Source organism: Lampetra planeri, chromosome 3, assembly GCF_965212315.1.
Source record: "Lampetra planeri chromosome 3, kcLamPlan1.2.h2, whole genome shotgun sequence".
NCBI lineage: Eukaryota > Metazoa > Chordata > Hyperoartia > Petromyzontiformes > Petromyzontidae > Lampetra > Lampetra planeri.
In genome coordinates, this window is record NC_136109.1 from 20,582,512 (window position 1) to 20,604,219 (window position 21,708).

Sequence of the window (21,708 nt, forward strand, 5' to 3'; positions counted from 1 at the left end):
CCGAAACGTCGTGAGAATTGTTTTATTATGTTTTATTTTTATTATTTTATTACTTCCCTTCTACGTGACTTTACCGAAAGAACCAAGAAGACGTATTGACGAGCGTGGTGAAGTACAGCCACTCCGATGAATGGCACCCCAAGGGAAGGTCTTCATCCAGCAGTGGGGTTGACTCAGGGGTGGGAACTTATTTTTATTCATCGTGAAATTACTTACCTGCAATGGCACAATAACAGTGTTGACCATTTTATTGGGATGACCTTCTCGTTCTCCTTCACCGCAGGTATGGCATGCGATTTATTGCCAAGGTGCTCAAGAACTCTCTGCAAGAGAAGTTCCCTGATGCAACAGAGGATGACCTCCTCAAGGTCAGTCGTTGAAACTTGCTTGCAAAAGTGCCGTCTGTTGTTGCACTTCCCTTCATATCACTGCCCGTGCCCGCTGTGTGGTTTCCATCGTGTTTTTTTTTATTAAGTCATACCAGAATTTTATTTTTCAGTCTGGCTTCAGTTACTTCAATTGGCCACACCTTGTGAAACTGATATGCTAAACACACAGGAGAATATAATAATGATAACGCAATAAATAATTGAATTGGCTTAAACCAGATGGTGCTATACTGTAAGTACAGACCTTGGAATTTGGATGCTGAACCTACAGAAGGAAGGAAGGGAGGGATGCTGGAATTGCGGTAGAATTCGTAACATTGGCAGTGATGACATCCCATTGAGTCTCGAAAATGTTTTCAGGAGGGCCCTGCTCCCGTCGCGATGTTTCACCGGTTCCTCTTTTGAGAATAGTTTCCACGTTCCTCCAGAAAACCCACGCACGTCTCACATGTATGATGGTTTAATGTCTGGCCGAGCCACCAACCCTGCTTTGGTGGCGCCAGGTTCGGTGTGCGCCACCACCTCTGGGTGCGTGCACTGCCTCCACAGACCGTTATTGTTCATAAGCGACGTTATTCACGAGGTATGGAAAGATTTGCCCCTCTCCACCCCAGCAATGTCATGAATTTCCATGAGCCGGGGCTCGAAAATCAATTCTATAATCGAGTTCCTGCTTTTTGTATCGTTTTTACCCACTCATTTGTTTTTTTCTCTTGGATTATTTTTTATTACATGTAGTAGTTTGGTTGGCTCTTCGAGCCTAAATGTGACCTTTTTGTGAAATATGCATACATTTTCACTCACTGTATAATTTTTGTATAAAAATATATCTACTTTATTATCCCGCACAGCATCTTGAGATGCAGTGACGTTTGGTTGCTATATAAATCCAAATTGTATTCTAATTTTGTATTGTATTGCAGTAGATTCTCACACACGTGATGCAACGCACATATTGTGAGTGTAAGAAATGTTTTTGATTGATGGATCGATGTATTGTGACATAACTGGCACCTCCGATTAGCACGGTTAGCTGCGTACAGGTGTGAAAGAGGTTCAACATACATACATATATACTTACTATTAAAAAACCCCGAGCACGCCTGCCAGCAGATCTGTCCCGCAACAGCAAACGCTGTGTTAATCACTTGTCACGGCAGCCCTCATGATACCAGATAAAGTTAAACACCCCCCCATAAAGTCCTGTTCGTGAGTAGCTATGAAGGCCGAAACGGTACACGAGGGGGTGGATGGCCAGCACCACGCCCGGTCGCCTTTGTCTCCCTAGTGTGCCATGTTTACACATTTCATCAGGTACTCATTTGAGGCTGAATCGACCTAGGGGAGGGCCAGGACTGGTTCAGTTAATCGTCAACGGTGTTGGCCATGAACGGGAATCGAACTCGGGTCACCGGGTTCGTAGCGCAGCGCGCTAATCGCTACAGTACCGCTCCCCAGCCCTCATGATGCCAGACAACACACACACACACACGGCTCAGAGCAATGGAACGCACCAAGCATTTGAAGATGCTTCTGAGATCACCTTGAACCACACCCTTGTAACTTCTAAACACAGATCCATGCGCTGCCATTTTTTTGCTCGTGATTATCGATAACCAGAGTTGCCACCTGTTCTGGATTTATCCTGGATTGTCACCTTTTAGAGGTAGCTAAATTGGGTAATCCGTAAGTCTTCCCAGGATATTGTCACTTGTCCCAGGAATTGTCACTTTTGTGAAGTTACACCATTCAAGACACCGCTCATTTACACATCGTGAGGTATCACTCGTCCCACGACACGTCCCATTTTTTTGGTTTTGCGCTTCGGATGGTAGGCAACCCCCTCCCGATAACGGTTGAGTGAGTTCGTTCTCCCGGTGCCTTGTCCTCGCGTTCCTTGCGCTCCCGCAGATCGTGGGGAACCTGCTGTACTACCGCTACATGAACCCGGCCATCGTGGCGCCGGATGCCTTCGACGTGCTGGAGCTCGGCGCCGGGGAGACTCTGCGGCCGGAGCAACGCCGCAGCCTGGCCTTCGTGGCGCGCATGCTCCAGTCGGCCGCGGCCAACCAGCGCTTCGAGGAGGGCGACGCGTCGCACATGGGCACGCTCAGCGAGTACACCACGCAGGCTTTCGCCAAGTTCAAGTGAGGGTCGCACGGGGAATGGCCGCAGCGTTTTTTTCATTCCCTTCGATTCAGCTCGAGAGTGTTTATGCACGAGCTGTGTCTGTTCATTTGTTTGTCAGTCTGTGTTTTTGTTCGTCCGTCCGTCCGTTCACCCATCTGTCTGTCCGTCCATCCATCTGTCTGCGCGTATATCCGTTCTATCTATCCGGGGTGGGGGGTGGGACTGGGGCACGAAGGGGGAATGACAACTCTCACAAACCTGGTCCAATACGAGCCAAACTTTCGAGTTGTGTTGCTATTGGGGACTAATGGCAGCTGGCAACTTTGAACGTTGAGTTTCCTAAAAACATTGAGACTAGAACGAAAAGGACCATTTGCAAATATGCAAATATCCTACTACTACCTCCGCAGACAAACACTTGCTGGAAAGTAAAGCATAGCCACGATTATGTTTGGCTTTTCCTAACTTGTTTCACCGCATTTTTTGCCTCCTCTTCTCTGTTAAATTCCGCACGCTCTTTCTCCTGTTAGCATGGATCGTCATTGGCTGTGTAGGGTGTTTGCGTTGTTTTTATGGGTGGGCGTAGTGATGCACGGCTGTAATCCAGCGAGTCGAGGGTGGGCGAGATGGATCGTTGCGTGAACCTCCCACGTGCAAGGTGGCAGCGTGTCTGTGTGGTTTTGCACAGAAAGTAGTTTTTTTTTTAATTAACTGTGATGAATTTTAGCGAGCATTAGCCCTGAGTACGTGTGAGCATTCTCTGGCTACTCCCAATTTCTTCCAAACGACAACAAGTGCTCAAGAAGGAAATGTAAGAACGTTATTATTGATTATAATTGATGGAGCGATGGCGCAGTGGTTAGTGCATCGCACCGTGAACCCGGTTGCCGTGAGTTTTGATTCCCGGCCATGGCTAATGTCAGTGGCGAGCGATATCCGAACCGTTCCTGTACACCCCTTTCACCAACCCATCATTGACCAGCTTGGTGAAGTTTGGTCAAAATCAAAACTTGAAGCTAAGACTTCAGGCTGTGCCATTTGCTTTTTTTGTATGGAGCACCTCCCCTCTAGTTTATGGGGGAGGATTTTTTCTTTCCGACAGACAGGATATATTTTACTGATGATCATGATTCATGTATGTATGTTGAACTTCTGTCGCACCATACGTTAGCCAACCGTGCTAATAATACTTGTGAAGCTGGTTTACAATTGTAGCTTTATTTTTCTTGACCTATAATAAAAAAAATCAGACTTTACCTTTAAAGCTCATTGATAGATTGTTCTTTTGAACAGACGTGTATTCACGTTGTGTTTGGATAGTAAGGCACCTGGGTTTTTTCTCATGATATTTAGTGATTCCCAATGGGAATTACATCTCAACCAATCCATCCATCAGTTTGTGAACATCAATCATTTTATTTGTTTATAAATGTATTCATCTGTACGTGTTTTTTTGCGTAAGTAATCATTTCATCATCATCAACATCATAATGCAATTTGTAACGTGTACAATATTTCACAGACACAAATGCCCATAACTCTGAGGTACGGAGCAAAGCTCAGTGTTACTCAAAAGCTCGGCATGACCTATCCACTGCTGGATGAAGGCCTCTCCAAGCCGTCGCCATTTCTCACAATCCTCCCATGTAACAATGTATCATGTGATCATTATAGCAGCGTTTTTATCAAAGTACATCTTTGAATGAACGTGTGCTAGTACAAAACAATAATTCATTCAGACGCTGTCTTTCCGACAGACCTGTTCTTCACCTGAGGACGGCTGCTTGCGTTGTCGCCGAAACGTCGTGAGAATTATTTTATTATGTTTTATTTTTATTATTTTATTACTTCCCTTCTACGTTACTTTACCGAAAGAACCAAGAAGATGAATCCCTGCAGTCACGAAAGCTTTAAATCGAAAATTAAAACAATAATAGTTCAACAAGTCTTCCTTTCTGAGCCAACAAAAAATCCCTTTGGCGGGGGGGGGGGGACGAAATCCTGGCGGTGCGGTCCGTAAATGTGTGCACAATGACGCGTGCTCCACGAAGCGCGCTTGCGAGTTGGTTTGGGATTATTCCCGTGAAGTCGTGCGGCCTGAATGCATTTCACCTCGGCGACCATTATTTGACAGCGATGATTGGCAAAACCAGGCGCTAATGGGGAGCGCTGGGGCTGCACTCGATCACTGTAATGAACGGTCCCGCACGTAAGGCAGAGTCGAGTTGTGGCATGTGTTGCAGAGAGAGAGAGAGCGAGAGAAATCCAATACTGAGAAAAACAAAACCCAAAAATCTGGCGCTGCTACATAGCTTTTTGTGGCCTCTCTGGGACGGGGTGTGGTAATAGAGAGGAGGAAGTTAATAAAAATAAAGAGAAAAAATTAAGGAAAAAAAGCAGAACTCGAGGCCTGTGGCCAAAAGCGTGGTTAAGATGTACGAGGCGCTCACGTTAGGCAGGGGAAAGTTGGGCAGCGTTCGTCACGTCTTGTTACATGTATATAGCACGACATTGTAACCGAATCTGTTTTTGTGGCACGAACCGCATTGTATCAACAAAAACACGGATCCACCTGTCAGCGACTCTTTATGGGCTCGTGGGTCAAGGTGTCCTGCAGAGTGTTACGCAACCAAAACCTTTAGGCTTCATTAAACGGTGGAATGTGTGTTCGACATTTCTGTTGAGACGTACTTTAAACCCAGATTGGCTTCAGCGAATAAGTGCAGTGAAAGTCACTTAGATAGCGGGCAGTTAAAAAGGCTGACTGTTTTTCTGTTGTACCTAAAGCAGCGGTGGCGTTGAAGCTGACTGTGTTCACAGGAAGAAACCCAAGACTCCACTAAAGCAGTTCGGTAGTACGAATATTGTAGGCCAGCGTATACGAACCTCCTGGCCCCCAATTTGGCCGCAGTGCCTTGGTTTTCTAAGCCAGCCGGCTTGTTGATTCACACTAAAACTACGTAGAAAATGATCCGCCAATTATACATTGCATTCTACCAGTGCCTACCAATCAATTCCATGTGTTAGTTGATTGCGGGACATGAAAAACAGGATGAAGGGGAATTGCGAGGACTGGGATAAACCAGGGCTCGAGACGATAATAAAAACAATGACATATTCTTTGTATGGAGCTGCTCATTGCAGAAATAAAACAGAGCAGCCCGGCAAATATGCAGCCACAAGGCCAAATAATGAGTGACCTAAACCCCATTGTAAACAACAGCTGGATAAACACCAAGTGACTATGCAATGGAATGGGATGTGATGACCTGAAAAATACAGGTTTTGTTTATCGAAGGCCGACCGGAATCAAAACGATGAAATCAGGAGGCAGACGAGACCAGGTTGGAAATTTAACTTGATAATGAAAAGCAATGAACCAACGTGCTTAAGGAATCAGCTTATATTACCTGCTATGATATATTGATCAGAAACATAGACATTGACAACAGCAAATTGAACAATAGTTGAAAATGCACAACGAAGTACGCAGACAATCCAGCTTGAAATTACACTAAGCGGCAGAAAACGGAACATATGACTCATAGAGCAAATACAAGTTCGACATCGTAAGTGCGTTTTGGGTAGGACACATTGCTAGAAGAGATGATGGCCGATGGACAATACTATCCATGGAGCGGAAGGCAAAGGAGAGAACGTGCCCCAAAGTACTTGGGGATGGAACAATGACATCAGCCCGTGTGCAGAAGCGACGTAGATCGTTGCACCACAAGACCGGGAGATATGGAGATGGATTGGAGAGGCCTTCATCCAATACTGGAAAGATTATGGCTGATGCTGATAATAAGCATTGGGGATTGCTGCCCATTCCATCCAAACATCTGTGTGTTTCTGTGCTATTCCACTTGTATTTATGCATGTGCCTGAAATAAATGTCTGAATATCATGAAAAATACATATTGCACAAATCGCCGTCAATTATTTTTTATACAAAGTAGCATGTATGCTGTATACATATATGGTCGTTTTCATTATAATAGAATTACATAATGAGACTGATCCTGATGATTGAGCTTGTATTAGGCACGACTAAATAATCTCCAATAACGATGCTCAAGCTACAAAAAACATAAGCATCAGGGGCTGCAAAAATATTTGGCAAAGATTTAATTTTGAAAACTGAATCATCGTCATAATTTTCAACAGCAATGATCGATCTACTGCTGGATGAAAGCCTCCCTATGCCTTCGCCATCCCTTAAAGTCCTGGGATGCAACAATCTACCCAGCACGTGCAATTCCTCCGGAAATCACACCCAGAGTTTGAGGATTCAAGAATTCGTCGGATAGGGTTGCACACCTTACAGTTAGGCTCTCAAAACAGTGAAAACAGATTAATATTCTTAATTTTATGACACGTACCTTTTGTTATTTTAAATGGCCTCGGCCAATTTGAGCCAGATGTCTTGGGAGGAAGAGGAGAGTGCAGTGAAGCTGGTGGGATTACAGAAACATGTTGGTTTGCTGATGGGTGATGCCTGGCGGGATTGACTCGTAAAATTGAACAGCTGAGGTCTCGACTGAAAAGTCAAAGTGTCCAATCGACTCTGCTCAAACAAGCATTTTGACAGCACTCATCTCGATTGGCGAGTCCAGGATATACCTATGCCTGACACTTCTCTTCCAAGACCTCTGGCCAGTGTGTTAAGAGTGGGCCAGATACCCTCTATAGGGGCTTTCTTGAGAGCTTCTTCGAGTTGAGGCCCCTTCCGCCAGCAGTGGCATGAGCGAAGAATTGTTGGGCTGCACCTCAACTTCTTGTTTTAAACATTTTCTAATGGATAAATCGCACTGCATCTATTGATTGATTGACTCAAAGAAATGACTCCGCTCATGACACAGGCATCGAATCGCGTGTGTGAGAATCCATTAATTAAACTGCATGCAAATTATAGGTAATTAAAGTTATGTTTTTTTTTACTTTTAGACTCATGAAGTGAAAAAAAAGAAACTGTACAAATGAGATAGAAAAAATAGACGCAATCCAAAAAGATAATAAAAATGTGAAACAAAACAGAATATATAATTGAATTGAATCGCAAAATGTAATCACGACAATTCATCATATCGTTGGGGGTAAGGGCAGGTTGAATGAGTTAAATGCCTTAATACCCTAACACGTGCAGTGTCTGGTTAAACGCACAGCCTGCCACAATATCAGAATCCACTGTTGACCTTTTTCAAGCGAGCGCCTCGGTTTCTTCCCCTTTCGTCGTGGCTGCCAGGAAGTTTTTCCAGTCGGCGTGCGACGTCCCCGGCCTGGAGGAGAAGTTCAACGTTGACGAGTACTCGGACCTCGTGACGCTGAGCAAACCCATCATCTACATCTCCATCGGCGAGATCATCGATACGCACACTGTGAGATGCCCTTGCGACCGTGCCCCCACGCTCCCTCCTCTCGGTTTAAAACGTAAACTGTAAACTAATCAATTGATATGCAAATTCCTTTGTCAAGGCGCTCTTCCTCCCCTAACCCAGCTTAAATATACGCTGCCAAGCTTGGTGGTGTTCATTCGGATGCTGTCTTTCCGACAGACCTGTTCTCCACCTGAGGACGGCTACTTGCGTTGTGGCCGAAACGTCGTGAGAATTATTTAATAATGTTTTAAATTTTATTATTTTATTATTTCCATTTTACGTGACTTTACCGAAAGAACCAAGAAGATGTAAACTAATTTTTTTTTTTAATTTTTCCACGTAAGGCCCCATTGAGCGATACAGCTCTTTTTCAAGAAGCGACTGGCTATCCACAAATGATAACTCAATGAAGTGGCTTATCATGTGGACATTTGTAGCAGCCAATTACTCTAAACGCATGTCGATTCTATATGTGGAGGAAAAAAAACAGAGGACCTGGAGATAAATCCACGCGACCATGGGGAGAGAGATATGCAAACTCCAAATATACTGGCATCAGGGTTGGTATCGAACCCACGACTTCCTGTGTAGCAGGCGAGGTAGTTAACATCTCGCCACCGTGCCCCCCCCCCCCCATATTCTCCAGACTCCCCGAGTCGCCAGACTCTTGTTTCCGGAAGGTTCAACTTTCAGATTCTAATCGACTGCCAAGTAACAATAATCTACTGTTGAGCAATATGTTCTAACATCGTTTTCATGCCAATTATCCACCCAATAAAGCCCTCACTGAATCTCAAGACTGCATCATTTACATGTTTGGCAAATTTCATCAATGGATGTTTGGCAAATTCCATCGTTCACTGTTTAGTTTCATGTGGGAGGCAAACCGATCGCCCGGAGACAACCCACCACGCATTATGAGAGGGTGACACAGCACTCACCATTTCCCGCCTAAGTCTCTCAACCCCATTCCTATAACATCTGGCAAGCACCGGTAGTTGTCCATGCATTTGCTCATCAGGCTTAAAATCGTGTTTAGCTTCCAAGGTCTGATGCAATGGGGCGTTATTTAGAGTGGATGTTGTCTTAGACTTGTAATGTGTTAACAAAGAGGAGGCAGGGTCAGACTCAAATGATTGCGCGTGCACAGTGAACGGTGATTCAGTTTTTTTTCTTCTTGGTTCTTTTGGTAAAGTCACGTAGAAGGGAAATAATAAAAGAATACAAATAATAAATAATAAATTAATTCTCACGACGTTTCGGCCACAACGCAAGCAGCCGTCCTCAGGTGAAGACCAGGTCTGTCGGGGAGACAGCGTCTGAATGAAACACCACCACGCTTGGAGCGTATATTTAAGCTGGGTTGGAAGGGGAAGAGCGCCTTGACAAAATAATTTGCATATCAAGAGGAGATTCAGTTTTCAGCGGACGTTGGGATCATCCTGACAACAGCCCGGCTTCAATTCATCGTAACGAACAACATCAGCTCCCAGTTTGTTTTTTTACGTTATATTAGTCTCCTCTTCTAGGTCAGCTCAGCCTCAAAATGTTATCCTCGGTGCATCGGTGTGGTCAACATCATCAGCAGCAGTTGATAATGCCACACTTTCTTGTGTTGCGCCGGCCATAATTGGTGCTCGCTAACTGCGCATTTCCAAAGAGTCTTGTCAGGCTGCTCCACTCCCCTGGTGTGTCACGCTGGCCTGACCAGGCGCTCACTTGCCAACAGCACTTGCTCCCACAATCTCCAAGGGAAGGCGTGGGATCTTTTATTGTGTTCTTTACATGTTTTGGCGACCAATATAACTCAAGCAGGCCCGTTTGTCTACAGTGCTGCGTGTGTGTGTGTTCCTACATTGCTGCATAATACGCGCTTTCAAACACACACATGCATGTCTGTTTACAGTATGTACACTCATCTTCCTCTGCATGTGTTTCCGATGTAAGGCATCGGCGTGCATCCGCTGCCTCATCTGCATGCGTTTAACGTGTGCGCCCACCCGTGTGCGTGTCCGTGCGTGTGTGTCTTTTGTCTTTGCGTTTGTTAATTTTTTTCTCTTCCTCCACTACAGCTCTTGCTGGAGCACCAAGAGGCCATCGCTCCAGACCACAACGATCCGCTCATCGCCCTCCTTGAGGACTTGGGTGACGTCCCCGACATCTGCTCGCTCGGCGGTAAGCAGCGGAAACGCTTCCCCCGGGGACTGCCTCACATCCGCATTTCATTTGCGCTCCACTTGGAGCGAGCCCAGTAATTTGCCAGTGGCTTTTACGAATTCCCTTCCTGCACCAGGTGCAGAACAAAACAAAAAAAAATTGCCGAGTAGTGGCCCGTGCATGCAGCAGCAAGCAAGCAAATCAGCATTTTTGACACACCGTCTCTATACCTTGTGCGAGCTGTTTGCAAAACCAGTAGCAGATTGTATTGGTCTGTCTCAAAGGTGCCTTTGCAATTGTGGCACCTCAACTCTGGAACTCGTTGCACTTCGAGGTCAGGACTTCCGAGACACTTTACAAATCTTCAAATCTAGACTAAAAAATCATCTGTTTAAAATGGCTTTCTCTCTTTAGTTATTTTCAACCGTCTTTCTCACTTCTTATTTGCTTGGTTGATGTTGAACTATTTCCCGCTTTTCTATGCATAGCGCCCTGAGAACGATTTTTTTTGGGTGCTTAATAAATTAAAAATATTATATTATTGCCTGGCCCAGTGTAAACAACACTTATACGTAATTCTGGAGATGGTGACGGCTTGGGAATGTCTTCATCCAGCAGTGGATTGATCGTGGCTGATGATGGTACAATGTTTATCCAATCCCTCTTCATAAGATTTTTTTCTGTAATGCTTACTGAAGCTTATTTTAGGATGGAAAACACATTTTAAATGTAATTGATACATGTTGGACTATCTGTACTTGCCCTGTTGAGCAAAGCCTATACTAACAAGGCACTGCAAAGGCACGCGCTTTGCGTGTGAGAGAGAGGGCGAGCGGTCAGGCTCGGGAAGAAAAATGGTGAAATAGGTGGTGAGAGTTTAACACATTTTTAAAACCCGTTTGTGGTATTGGGTTGTATTTGTGAAAAAAAACCAAGGTTGTGTTTTGATTGCAGGGAAATGGGATTTTGATGCCCATGTTGCTGCTTAAATGGTCCTCTACCAGCAGATGTCACTGCCCTGTGCAGGAATCACAACTTTCACGCTCTTTAAAACACCTCGTTGGCATAGCTGTTGGGTGTCGAGGTGGATGCAACTGTACTGGGACCCACGGAATGGACAGGTCCAGTTACGAAAAGGGGGGGGGGGGTGGGGATGGTGGGGAAATGGAGAGGGGGAGGCCCAATGTGAATTCTTGCACCATGGGCCCCATGTGAGCTAGGGATAGGGCACTGTTGAGGTTATGACTGTGGACTCGGTGTGGAGTGCTGCACTGTCGTGGGACTCTTTTTTCAGGAGTCCTGCATTGGGTTTTTTCTATTTTAATATGTTTTGAGCCAATTGATGATGTGTTGTGTTTATTATTATACGTGTGGGAGGAAACCGGAGCACCCAGAGAAAAACTATGCCTTGCGCGCAAGGGGGCAACACTCTATCCCCGTATAGATGTAAATGGGTGGTGGCGATTAGTACCACTTGCTGTCTCCTGGCAAGCCAGGGTATGGCACCTCAATGTACACGGGAAGGGAGTTTCACAACATTTGCGGGATCCACCAATCATCGCCCCCTCCACATTGCTGGATTGCAGGCCACATGGCCTGTAATATTATACACGAGGGTAGGATGTCGTGCAATTTGGAATACTGAATTGAAGCAACGTAGCCGACGAATAAATTAGAACCAAAGCGGAAAAGCACCCAAAGAAACATGCTTACAAATACACCGACAGGCAGAAAGACGAGTACACGGATCGAGAAACGAATACGAGTTGGAGACATCACATTGACTGACGAGGAAAGAAAGTGGCCTTGGGCAGCACACGTCACGGATGATGGCCGACGATTACAGTGGTGACGGAGTCGCAAGCTGAAAGACGGAACACACCTGAGTGTGGGTGACCACTGCGGAGGTGGGAGAGATAGGATCAGGATCTACTCGTGCGCGGGGGTTGACTGGATTGTTGCATCACGAGACCGTGAGAGATAGTGACGGCGTGGGGAAAGACCTTAATCCAGCCGTGGAGAGAGCATGGGGCATTTTTACTGATGAACAGTAACACCATTGTTATTTGTTTGTGGACCATGTTAGCTATTCATAGGCAGTTCTGTCTGCTTTTCAAGCAGGATTAAGTTGGCTCACCAAAATATTTAACTTGTAAGAGGGCGTTTGCTGTTTCTTGTACATACATACACACATATAAATATATCGGTGTTTGCAAACACATTCTTTTAATACCACGTCATATTGACATGTCACCCAATCTATTGTCTCTTCCTGGCTATTGTAGTTTTGGTTATTGGAGTGGTTATTGAAGTATCGATCTTGTGGTTGAAGCATGCCATTAAGCCATCACTGACGCCACAGTGATGTGCTCAAGGTAACGCTACCCTGACCTCACAGGACTCACAAATCTTCACAATGTCACCCGAACAGCTCAAATAGATTACCAACAGCTGTAAAAGGGAAACGGTGCTGTTGTTGAATAACTATTTATTATTTTCTCACTTTGGCTTATGAATAGCGAACAACCCCCTTGTAAATCCGCCTCGGGATGAAGGACTGCCCATGCCGCGTCGGTCATGGGCACCGGCTGATCGTACGTTACCACGGCACTCATTGCATGTTGGCGAAAGTGACGGGGGGCGGCCAGGACAGGTTCAGGTATCACTTGGCGTACGTATGTACGTTGAACTTCTTTCGCACCGTACGTAGCCAACCGTGCTAATTGGAGGTGCGAGGGAAGGACAACAAACCAAACATAAAAATCAGTTCTCGAGAAATTAGTTTTCAACCTAGATTTATAAGTGCATAGCTCCAGTGGCTTCCTTATATCGGAGGATAGAATATTCCAGACAAAAATCCGAATCGCATTGGCCTGGAATTGAACTAAGGTCGATGTTCGTCATGCAACGCACTAACCAGTGTGCCACCCACTTTTTTTTTCAAACTTACGACTGATGTGTTAGTCACCTAGACTATTTATAATTAATTTTCGTCAGCCACTTTTATTGCGAGTTAGTGTTGAGAATGGCAAAGTAGTGTGTCATAATGCATTGCGCGTGCAGTTTTCTTGCTTACGCAGAGTAGCATCTTATGACGGTTTCTCGCCTTTAGGGATCGAACAACCTGAGAAAAATGTGACCTCCCTGTAGCCGGAGGAAACACGTTAGAGGGTGACCCTCCTTGGGAACTCTTTGCCACAATCTTGTAAGGGCTGATGTCAAATCTGCACGCAACTGTGAAAGTGCGCACACGACGTCAAATAAATGGGGGGGGGGGGGGGTGGGGGGGGGGGTGGGGGGGGGTGCCCAGTCGGTGAAGGCTGTACATTTTTTTCTGGGCCTGGGTGAGCGTGACCGCGGTCGCGTGCTCCGGGCGAGCCGGTGTGTTGTGGTTACGCGGAGCAGAACGGGCCGAACGTGTCATCTCAAAACTAGAAACAAAACGACCGTGCGTTGATGCAAGTCCAAAGACGTACCAGGGGCCAGGCCCTTTCCAAGCCTCGGGCCCTACCTGCTACGTCACCCGGCACAATAACAGAGCTCACACACACACATGTACACGTGCCTGTACAGAGTTGAAGCTTATTATTAATAGCGACAAAATGGGCTTTCCCTTCAAGAACCTGTGTCATCTGCTCGACCAAACCCTTTTCACATACGTACCTGCTGTATGGTAATTGGAACTCTGCTGCCTGAAAGTTAATGACCTCGGAGGATTCTAATTTTAGAATGCTTTATAAAAGACGTTACAATGTTTCTGTGCTGAATGCAGTCACTCTTTCAGAGGGCTTGAAATACGAGTAGAGGCATGGGTTTTATTAGGGCCTAATCTTTGAGGTTAAGGGTTAGTGTGCGGGATTATTGTACTGGATTATGGATAGGCGTTAGTAATTAGGGGTTATGGAGTGTATGAGATGTAAGGTTAATACTTCAGGATTAGCATTTTTGTGTTTTCTCGGAAATATATGTTAAGAGCGATTGTGGTTTTTCGGGATGGGCCGGGGAGGGGCGTGACAGTTGTAATTCCTGAACTGCAAGCTACATAGCTGACTACAAGAATATCCCAAAGAATATCCCCACTGGCACATTCCCATCAGCGAGCCACTGCCACCATTGCTCTCTCAAGCCGCTCGCAACATCTCAAAATATGTTTTTTGACCAACAAAATTTATACTCTAGGATTGATGTTATACAGTATTGTGGTTTACATTATCTGTCAAATAAAGTAAATTGAGCTTGGGCAGTGCTCATCGCAGCGGCTCTTGGCTCGCCACCGAACAAAGGTGGTGGTCACCGCATCGCGACCTTTTGGATGCGCTTCTGCGGCCGTCTGGAACGCTCTTCCTTCCGATATTAGGAAGCCACTGGAGCTATGCACTTTTAAATCATCTAGATTGAAAACTCGCTTCTTTAGAAGCTGCTTTTTTGTGTTTCGTTAATTGTCCTTCCCTTGCACCTCCGATTAGCGCAGTTGGCTACTTACGGATGGAAAGGGGTTCAACATATAGCCATGGTTAGAAGGGGTGATAGCTGATGTATGAGACTCATGGTGGAGTGGCAGCCATAGGAAAAGCCCTGAAGGAAGCACACTATGGAGATGGAGAAATAAAAATAGCTGTCATTCAGGAGCTGGAGAGGTTGTTACTCTGTGATTCTGAAGAGATGGTGAATGCTTGGGGGAGACCTTCATCCAGTAGTGGATTGTCCACAGCTGTGATATTCTATTGGAATGAAATATCATAGTTTGTTCAACGGTGCTGGATATTTGCTTTGCACTCTTGTGTAGTCATCTTCATAATTTCTTCTGTTCCAAATATATACTCTTTGGTTCTTTCGGTAAAGTCACGTTGGTAGAAAAAATTAAATTAAATAAAAAATTCTATATCACGACTTTTTTTTTTCTACCTACGTGACTTTACCGAAATAACTAAAGAGGATGGATTCCTGCAGACACGAAAGCTTCAAATCAAGATTCCAAATATATGTTTGCAAAAACCTGGGTCTGGATCAAATGGTATAATTTATTTTTGTGTCAGCGGTTCACAGATACTGGAGTCGAGTGGTGGCGAGATGTTAACTACCTCGTCTGATATACAGGATGTTGAGGATTCGATCCCGACCCTAACGCCTCTATATTTGGAGTTTGCATGTTCTCCTCGTGTGGATTTTTCTCCGGGTCCTCCGGTTTTTCTCTCCACATTTAGAAACATGGGTGTAGAGCATTTGGCTGATATACATTTCCACGTAATAAGCCACTTTGTTGAGCTATCATTTGTTGGCAGTTCGCTTCTAAAATAGAGCTGTATATCTCAGCGGGCCTTACGTGGTAAAATAAAACAGTAGAGTTCGTTTAGTTTAACAGTATTAATTACCTCATAGAATTCAACTTATCCAGAGAGAGAGGAGCAGTAGTCCAGTGGTTATCACACTGCGCTATGAACCAGCCAACTTGATTTTTATTCCCGGTCACGGCTAACATCATTTGACAAGCAAAATATGAAGTGGTCCTACCACCATGCTTTTCACCAACTCACATTGACCAGCGTGATATAAAGTGCGGTGAAACAACCTCCACAACCGACACGTTGCGAGAAGGCCTTCCTCTGGCATGGCATTGACTACTGACTTAATTATTATTTTTATTGAAATTCAACTCGTGGCAATTTTGGAAATAGATTTTGAGTGTGAAGCCTGATGGGCCACTGGGGGGGGTGGGGAGCCGTCGATGTAGCCGGTGACCTCTGTGAAGCAGCAGTAGTTACCCTCTTTCTGTCACGCAGGCGAGACCGAGGGAGAAAACAGCGACCCCAACAAAGAAGCACAGCTGTTGAAGACGGAGGTGTCTCTCACCCTTACCAACAAGTTCGATGTCATGGGTGACGACGACCTGGACACCAAGGGCCTGCTACTCAGGTGGGTCACCTCCCGCTTCCCTCTGAGCAGCCGTTGCGACGTGACTTGGACAAAATCATTTAAAGCTGACTCGAGGTTTGCTATCGGCTGCACGCATTTGATTCCACGCTTAAATCAACAGGGAAGTTTAACCTCTGTAGGTCCCTGCTTCTTCCTCTTTAGGTCCTGGCCTTTCCTCTTTAGACCCACCCCCTACTGAACATGTGTGAAAAAGAGCATTATTGCTCGTCGTATTCCTCCAGCATAAATATATAAAGATTCCCATTCTGAAATATTATTTCGACCCTGCCTCTCTCTTTTGTATACACCACCCCCATACTGCTTAGGCTGCATTACTTCCTGATTAGACCTTCCTCTTTTGGCTCTGCACCTTTCCTTTTTAGTACCCACCCCTTTTCTCTGGGCCCTACCTCTTTCTGTTTAGTTCCCCGGCCCCCCACCCCACACACAGAAGGGTTGTGGAAGGGAAGGAAAGGCGGGGTGCAGCAGTCGGAGGTAGGTGGTGGATGGTTACAGTTGGGGGTGGAGCGGCCATACAACAACGGACCAAAATTCTGCTAAAAACAATAAAATCATAGATACTGTGCTAACATCTGGTGGGTGGCACTGTGGCTATAATGCGTGTGGGGCATTGACTCAGCTATCATCATCATCCTTCTCGCATCGTAAAAATGAATTTTGCTGCACAAGATGTTAACAGTTTAACACATAGACTTTCGCGACCAATATTATTCATAACGGAGGTTTATGGGTTAAATTGTGTAAATATAAATGCATCCTTAAACTCGCTACCACGCGACACAGCCAATTAGTAAGGTTTGTCATGTGAACAAAACATGCCAATTACTAGTTCAGCACACCGGTGTGTTGGAGTAAACCTACGATATTTACAATTCGAGTATGACGTTTCGCCGGAAATTACAACCAGCCTCATCAGACAACAGCTGTCTTGGGTGGTAGCGAGTTTAACGACAAATCTATAATTACGTGATCTAACCCAACACACCTCTATTACGGGAGATGTTCACAGCAGTGGTAGTCGTTCCAACAAAACTTCTCCATACCAAAACAGTGTGCATCTTTCTATCTATTTGTTCAAAGCAGCCACCGCCAGTGTAGTTGAGTTTGATCAGAGTCACTTTGGCTTGACAATGCATCAATTCATTTAACGGTGTCAGCCCCGGAATTCCGGAGGTCGGTGGTCACTGCGTGCCAGTGCTCCCTGTCAGCACAAGATCTCGTGATGTACCCCGTGCCCAGCTGGTCCACTCCTCGATGTCGACCCAAAACCACGTCGTCTCTGTCTTTTGTCTTTCCTCTCGTCCTTCCGTTGAGTTTCCCAAGGAGGCGCGGCAGTCGGGGGCACCTTTAAGGCCCGCACGAGATATGTCCGCAACGTGCAGAAATGTCGTAACAGCGACATTATCGTTGTAGTCACGTAGAAGGGAAATAATAAAATAATAAAAATTAAACATAATAAAATAATTCTCACGACGTTTCGGCCACAACGCAAGCAGCCGTCCTCATGTGAAGAAGCTTGGTAGTGTTTCATTCTTCACCTGAGGACGGCTGCTTTTATTGTGGCCAAAACGTCGTGAGAATTATTTTATTATGTTTTATTTTTATTATTGTATTATATCCCTTCTACGTGACTTTACCGAAAGAACCAAGAAGATGAATCCCTGCAGTCACGAAAGCTTTAAATCGAAACATTATCGATGTAGTAACAATATTTTCAGCAGTGGTGCTCAACACATCTCCGTGATAAAACACATAATGCCAGAAATATGTCCACGATATGCAGACGTGTAGTTATGCTAACGTTACTATTTATAATAATTAAAATCGTAATTCTCAGTCGTATGTGTCGCGAAAGGGCATATACGATCAAGTGTAAGTATGCAACAGGAACTTGGAACACGAAGTTTCTAAACGCTCGGATGTTCCTCATTTGCCTCGTTTTCTTTGTCTCTCTTGCAAAAGAGACACGTGTTATGATAATGAGTGAGTCACTGGCTGGCCAAGCTGCCGGATCTGGATCTGTGCTGAGCCGGGTCTTGCAGTTGATGGTTAAATTCCTGCAGTCGCATAGTTACTTTTACAGAGTTGTCAAAACATGCCGTTTGCTATGAAGGTGATGTTAAAGACTCTTTTTATGTGTTTTGCAAACAGACACTATTGTTTATTGGTGTAATCGCTCATATCCCATCGGTAAAAATGACCCACAACTGGAGTACGCTAAATATTTGCTGTAACCGAATACGTATACTATTTCCCTACATATGGGTGATGTAAACCAGGAAGCTTTCCAGCTGATTATATAAAGAGTTCCGAATCATTGAGTTGAAGTCAAGTAAATACAAATTTAATTTGGCCCCTGCATATTTGCAATTCCAAACCGGACACTCTCAGCTCACTCGAGTAATGTTTATTTCAGTAGGCGAGATCCCAGCGAGTAAATAATTCTCTTTTGCGAACTGATACCATTATCGCACGTGTCATGTTTATTAAAAAAAACGAAATCCCTATGCAACCTCATCACGTAGCCTCTGCCGTCAGGACGCTGAATCGGCCCACACGCGAGACGTCCGGCCACTCCAATTAGCCGTGGCGCCCACGCCCTCGACTGTAACTCAGTCAACGCGCCGCCTATTTATTTTCCCCGTGCCAATGCTTTCCAATCTACTTGTGTGTGGAATTGGATAGCAATCACACCTTGGGCTCCATTCCAATATTGGGTGAAAAAGTTTCGATTTGTTTCGATTTGTTTTGAGATAAAGTCAAATCAAAACTTTGGTTTTAGAGGGTGGTGCATATTTGTCGAGACTTATATGGTGGGCACGCATTTAGTTTACATTCCCACTGATATTCCTTTCGCGCTATGCTTCACGTTTCCTCGACAATCATTCCTGCTGCCTTTCTTCCCCTCCCGAGTGGATGCAGCCCTGCCTGTTTGACGCCTTTGAATTGTGATTTTGGCTGCAGGCACAGTTTTTTGACATTGCAGCCACATTGTAATTTTCTACTCATCACCAGTAAGATTACTTCCTCCGCATACCTCAACTTTAGAATGCCATTATCCCCTTGCATTTATTTTCATTAAGATCTGCGCTAAGCAGGGCCTCTTGTGGTAAAACATCAATAATTCCTTTGTTGTTGTTGGTTATTTAATTTAATTTTGTTGTTGTAAACGTACAATTGAAATTTAATGTTTTGTTATCGTTGTGCTTGTAAAGTCGATAAACTGCATTTCCACTTTATCCTTACGTGAAAAAAGAAAAATGACAATTTGGATTTATATCGCTTCTAAATACGCTCGCGTGTCAAGACGCTGTACAGAAAAATTGGGATTTTTATTTTATTATATATTTACGCGATCTAACAAAAAAAACGCTTTATGGATGATATTGGTTGCGAACTTTATGGGAAAAGGCAGTGAGTCATAGGTAAAGAAAACGGAACATCTTGAGCCTGTCCAAGATACAATAGCCAAACAAACAAACCAAGTGTCCATTGCTTGCCTTTTGAGCACACAACATGAAATGAGTTATGCGTTGCTATTTTCACAGGCCAACATAATTCTAACGTTTAAACAAAAAAGAATATAAAAAAGTGATAGCATCAACGGTTAAAATTTTTTTGCAAAGAATTCTGATAAACTATCTCGAGTCCCATCTGTAAAAAATATATATATTTGAAACTCGAAGGATAACATTTCTTCTCACACTGAACTGTGGATACATGAAACAAATTATATCCATGCCGTGGCTGTTGCTGACACGGGAGCTGCTTACAGAGGTGGAATGTGACTGAAACTGCTCGGGGGGAGGTGACTAAGACAAGGATGAGTTGTTGGATGGGAGAATAATGTTGTGTTTAGGCTTTGGTGAGGTGAGGGAGCTGTCAGAACCTTAAAAAGAAATCTCCAACCAAAGTGTTGGAAAGTTCGTATTTTGTGTACAGCATTGGCATGCATGATGGGTTGTTACCAGTCAAGAAAGATGAAAGCCATAAAAGCGTGGTCCACTTGACACCACTGATGCCCCATTCTTAGTCTGTAGCTTCATTGTAGGATGAGCACATCTACCGGCCTGAATTTCTTTGTCTGTGCCGCTTTGGGGATTTTATTTATTTAAGCACGGATTTGAAGTACCCAAGGCTCCGGGGGCTGCGTGGGCAGGGGTTGAGGCCCTTGGCGGAGGCTTCATGTTTTTGTTTTGCAGAAGACGATTTACCAAAACTTTCTGCATGTCCATTTACATCATTATCATGGGATGTAATTATCTACCGAGCGCCTGCAACATGAGCTTATTTCATCACTCCCGCTCCTCTGTGGTGGCAGGACACGAGAAGAAGAATCTGCTTCCTTGGTGGATGTCCACTGTTCCATTTTTTTTAGCCTACATATATTACGGCCTCAAAAAATACAGTAGCATAAAAAATACACTTAAAGAGAAATTGCATGAATGTCTTGGATAGGGGAATGGCCTGTACAAACTTACTTCCCTTCTGAGCACACACTTGATGAGGTTTCTCTATAAATGTTCAGGTAGCAAATCTCACTTGCAGCTCATCAATAGTTGTTGAGCATAAATACGTTCTTACGTCAACTGATACAATATCAAATATCATCATGAGAATAGGTTTTCCCCTTTTTTCTGGCAACAAAACAGGTGTTAAGATGTTAAAACACCAAACTGAAACCTTTTACAAGGAATCATGTCTGCATTAACCACAATACTTGTGGTCAGAATGCAAGCAAAAAACATACTCTGATAATATATGCATTTTCTTTGGGTCTTTTGGTAAAGTCACGTAGATAGGTTCAAAGAGTATGAATTTCTGCAGTCATGAACACTTTAAGTCAAACTATATGCATTGTCTTTGAAACTGATTGATCCACACCAGAGACAGCTTTATTTTGAGCCTAGTCTCAAAACGGTGTTAGACCAGAGGACGCCAAAAGGCGTGATTCTTTGTAAAAAGGTTTCAGTTTGGTGTTTTAACATCTTAACACCTGTTTTGTTTCCATAAAAAAAGGGGAAAACCTATTCTAATATAAAATATAATTGAAAGAGTGCTTTTATTATATGTACGTTTTTCACAATGTGTTTAGTTTGTAGTTTTAACTTATTCCCATGGATTTAGCTCAGATAGTTATTCTCTGTTTCTTATTTTTTGTATCTGCCCAACTGAAGTGTCATTAAACATTAATGCGTTAGGTCTAGCACTGCAGGCACCAAAGCGTTCCACTCCAATAAGCTGCTTGAGCATTGTGGAGTTTTTCAATCATTTATAAAAATTATGAATAGAAAACAGAATGTGATTTTGAGCGGTGATCCGATTGCCCCGGCGTACATTGACACAAAGTGAGGCTGCCGCTTGTGGCTTTAAATTGCTGCGGGCTGCCTTCAGCTGTCCGCCCACTCCCGGCAGCCAGTAATCTCCTGGGTGAAATGCAATCAGTAGGCCAGAAGCTCTGTCTCCTGGCGGTGGACCGGGGTCCCAGCCTTAACGCTCGGACTCTGGCGTGCACAAAGACAAAGATCCCCCCCCGTATAGTCTGAATAGACTTTTGGGACAAGTGCTGTTATAGCGAACATGACACGGCACACGAGGGGGGTGGGTGACCAGCACCACGCCCGGCCACCTTTGTCTCCCCAGTGGCGATGTTAACGCACTGCACAAAGTACTCATTTGAGGTTGAATCGAACTAGGGGAGGCCCAGGACCGGTTCAGAT

At 44.5% G+C, this 21,708-nt stretch overlaps 1 protein-coding gene across 2 annotated transcripts in view; it reads left to right on the forward strand.

Annotated features, from left to right (window-relative positions):
- The window catches only part of LOC144740767 (ras GTPase-activating-like protein IQGAP1), a 112,331-nt gene that overhangs the window by 60,983 nt on the left and 29,640 nt on the right, over positions 1–21,708 (forward strand). For both annotated transcript variants that reach the window (XM_078623512.1, XM_078623520.1), the window contains exons 28-32: positions 284–368; positions 2,301–2,536; positions 7,765–7,897; positions 9,970–10,072; positions 15,835–15,967. In XM_078623512.1, coding sequence (XP_078479638.1) covers positions 284–368; positions 2,301–2,536; positions 7,765–7,897; positions 9,970–10,072; positions 15,835–15,967 — 690 coding nt within the window. The remainder of the gene's footprint in view (positions 1–283; positions 369–2,300; positions 2,537–7,764; positions 7,898–9,969; positions 10,073–15,834; positions 15,968–21,708) is intronic.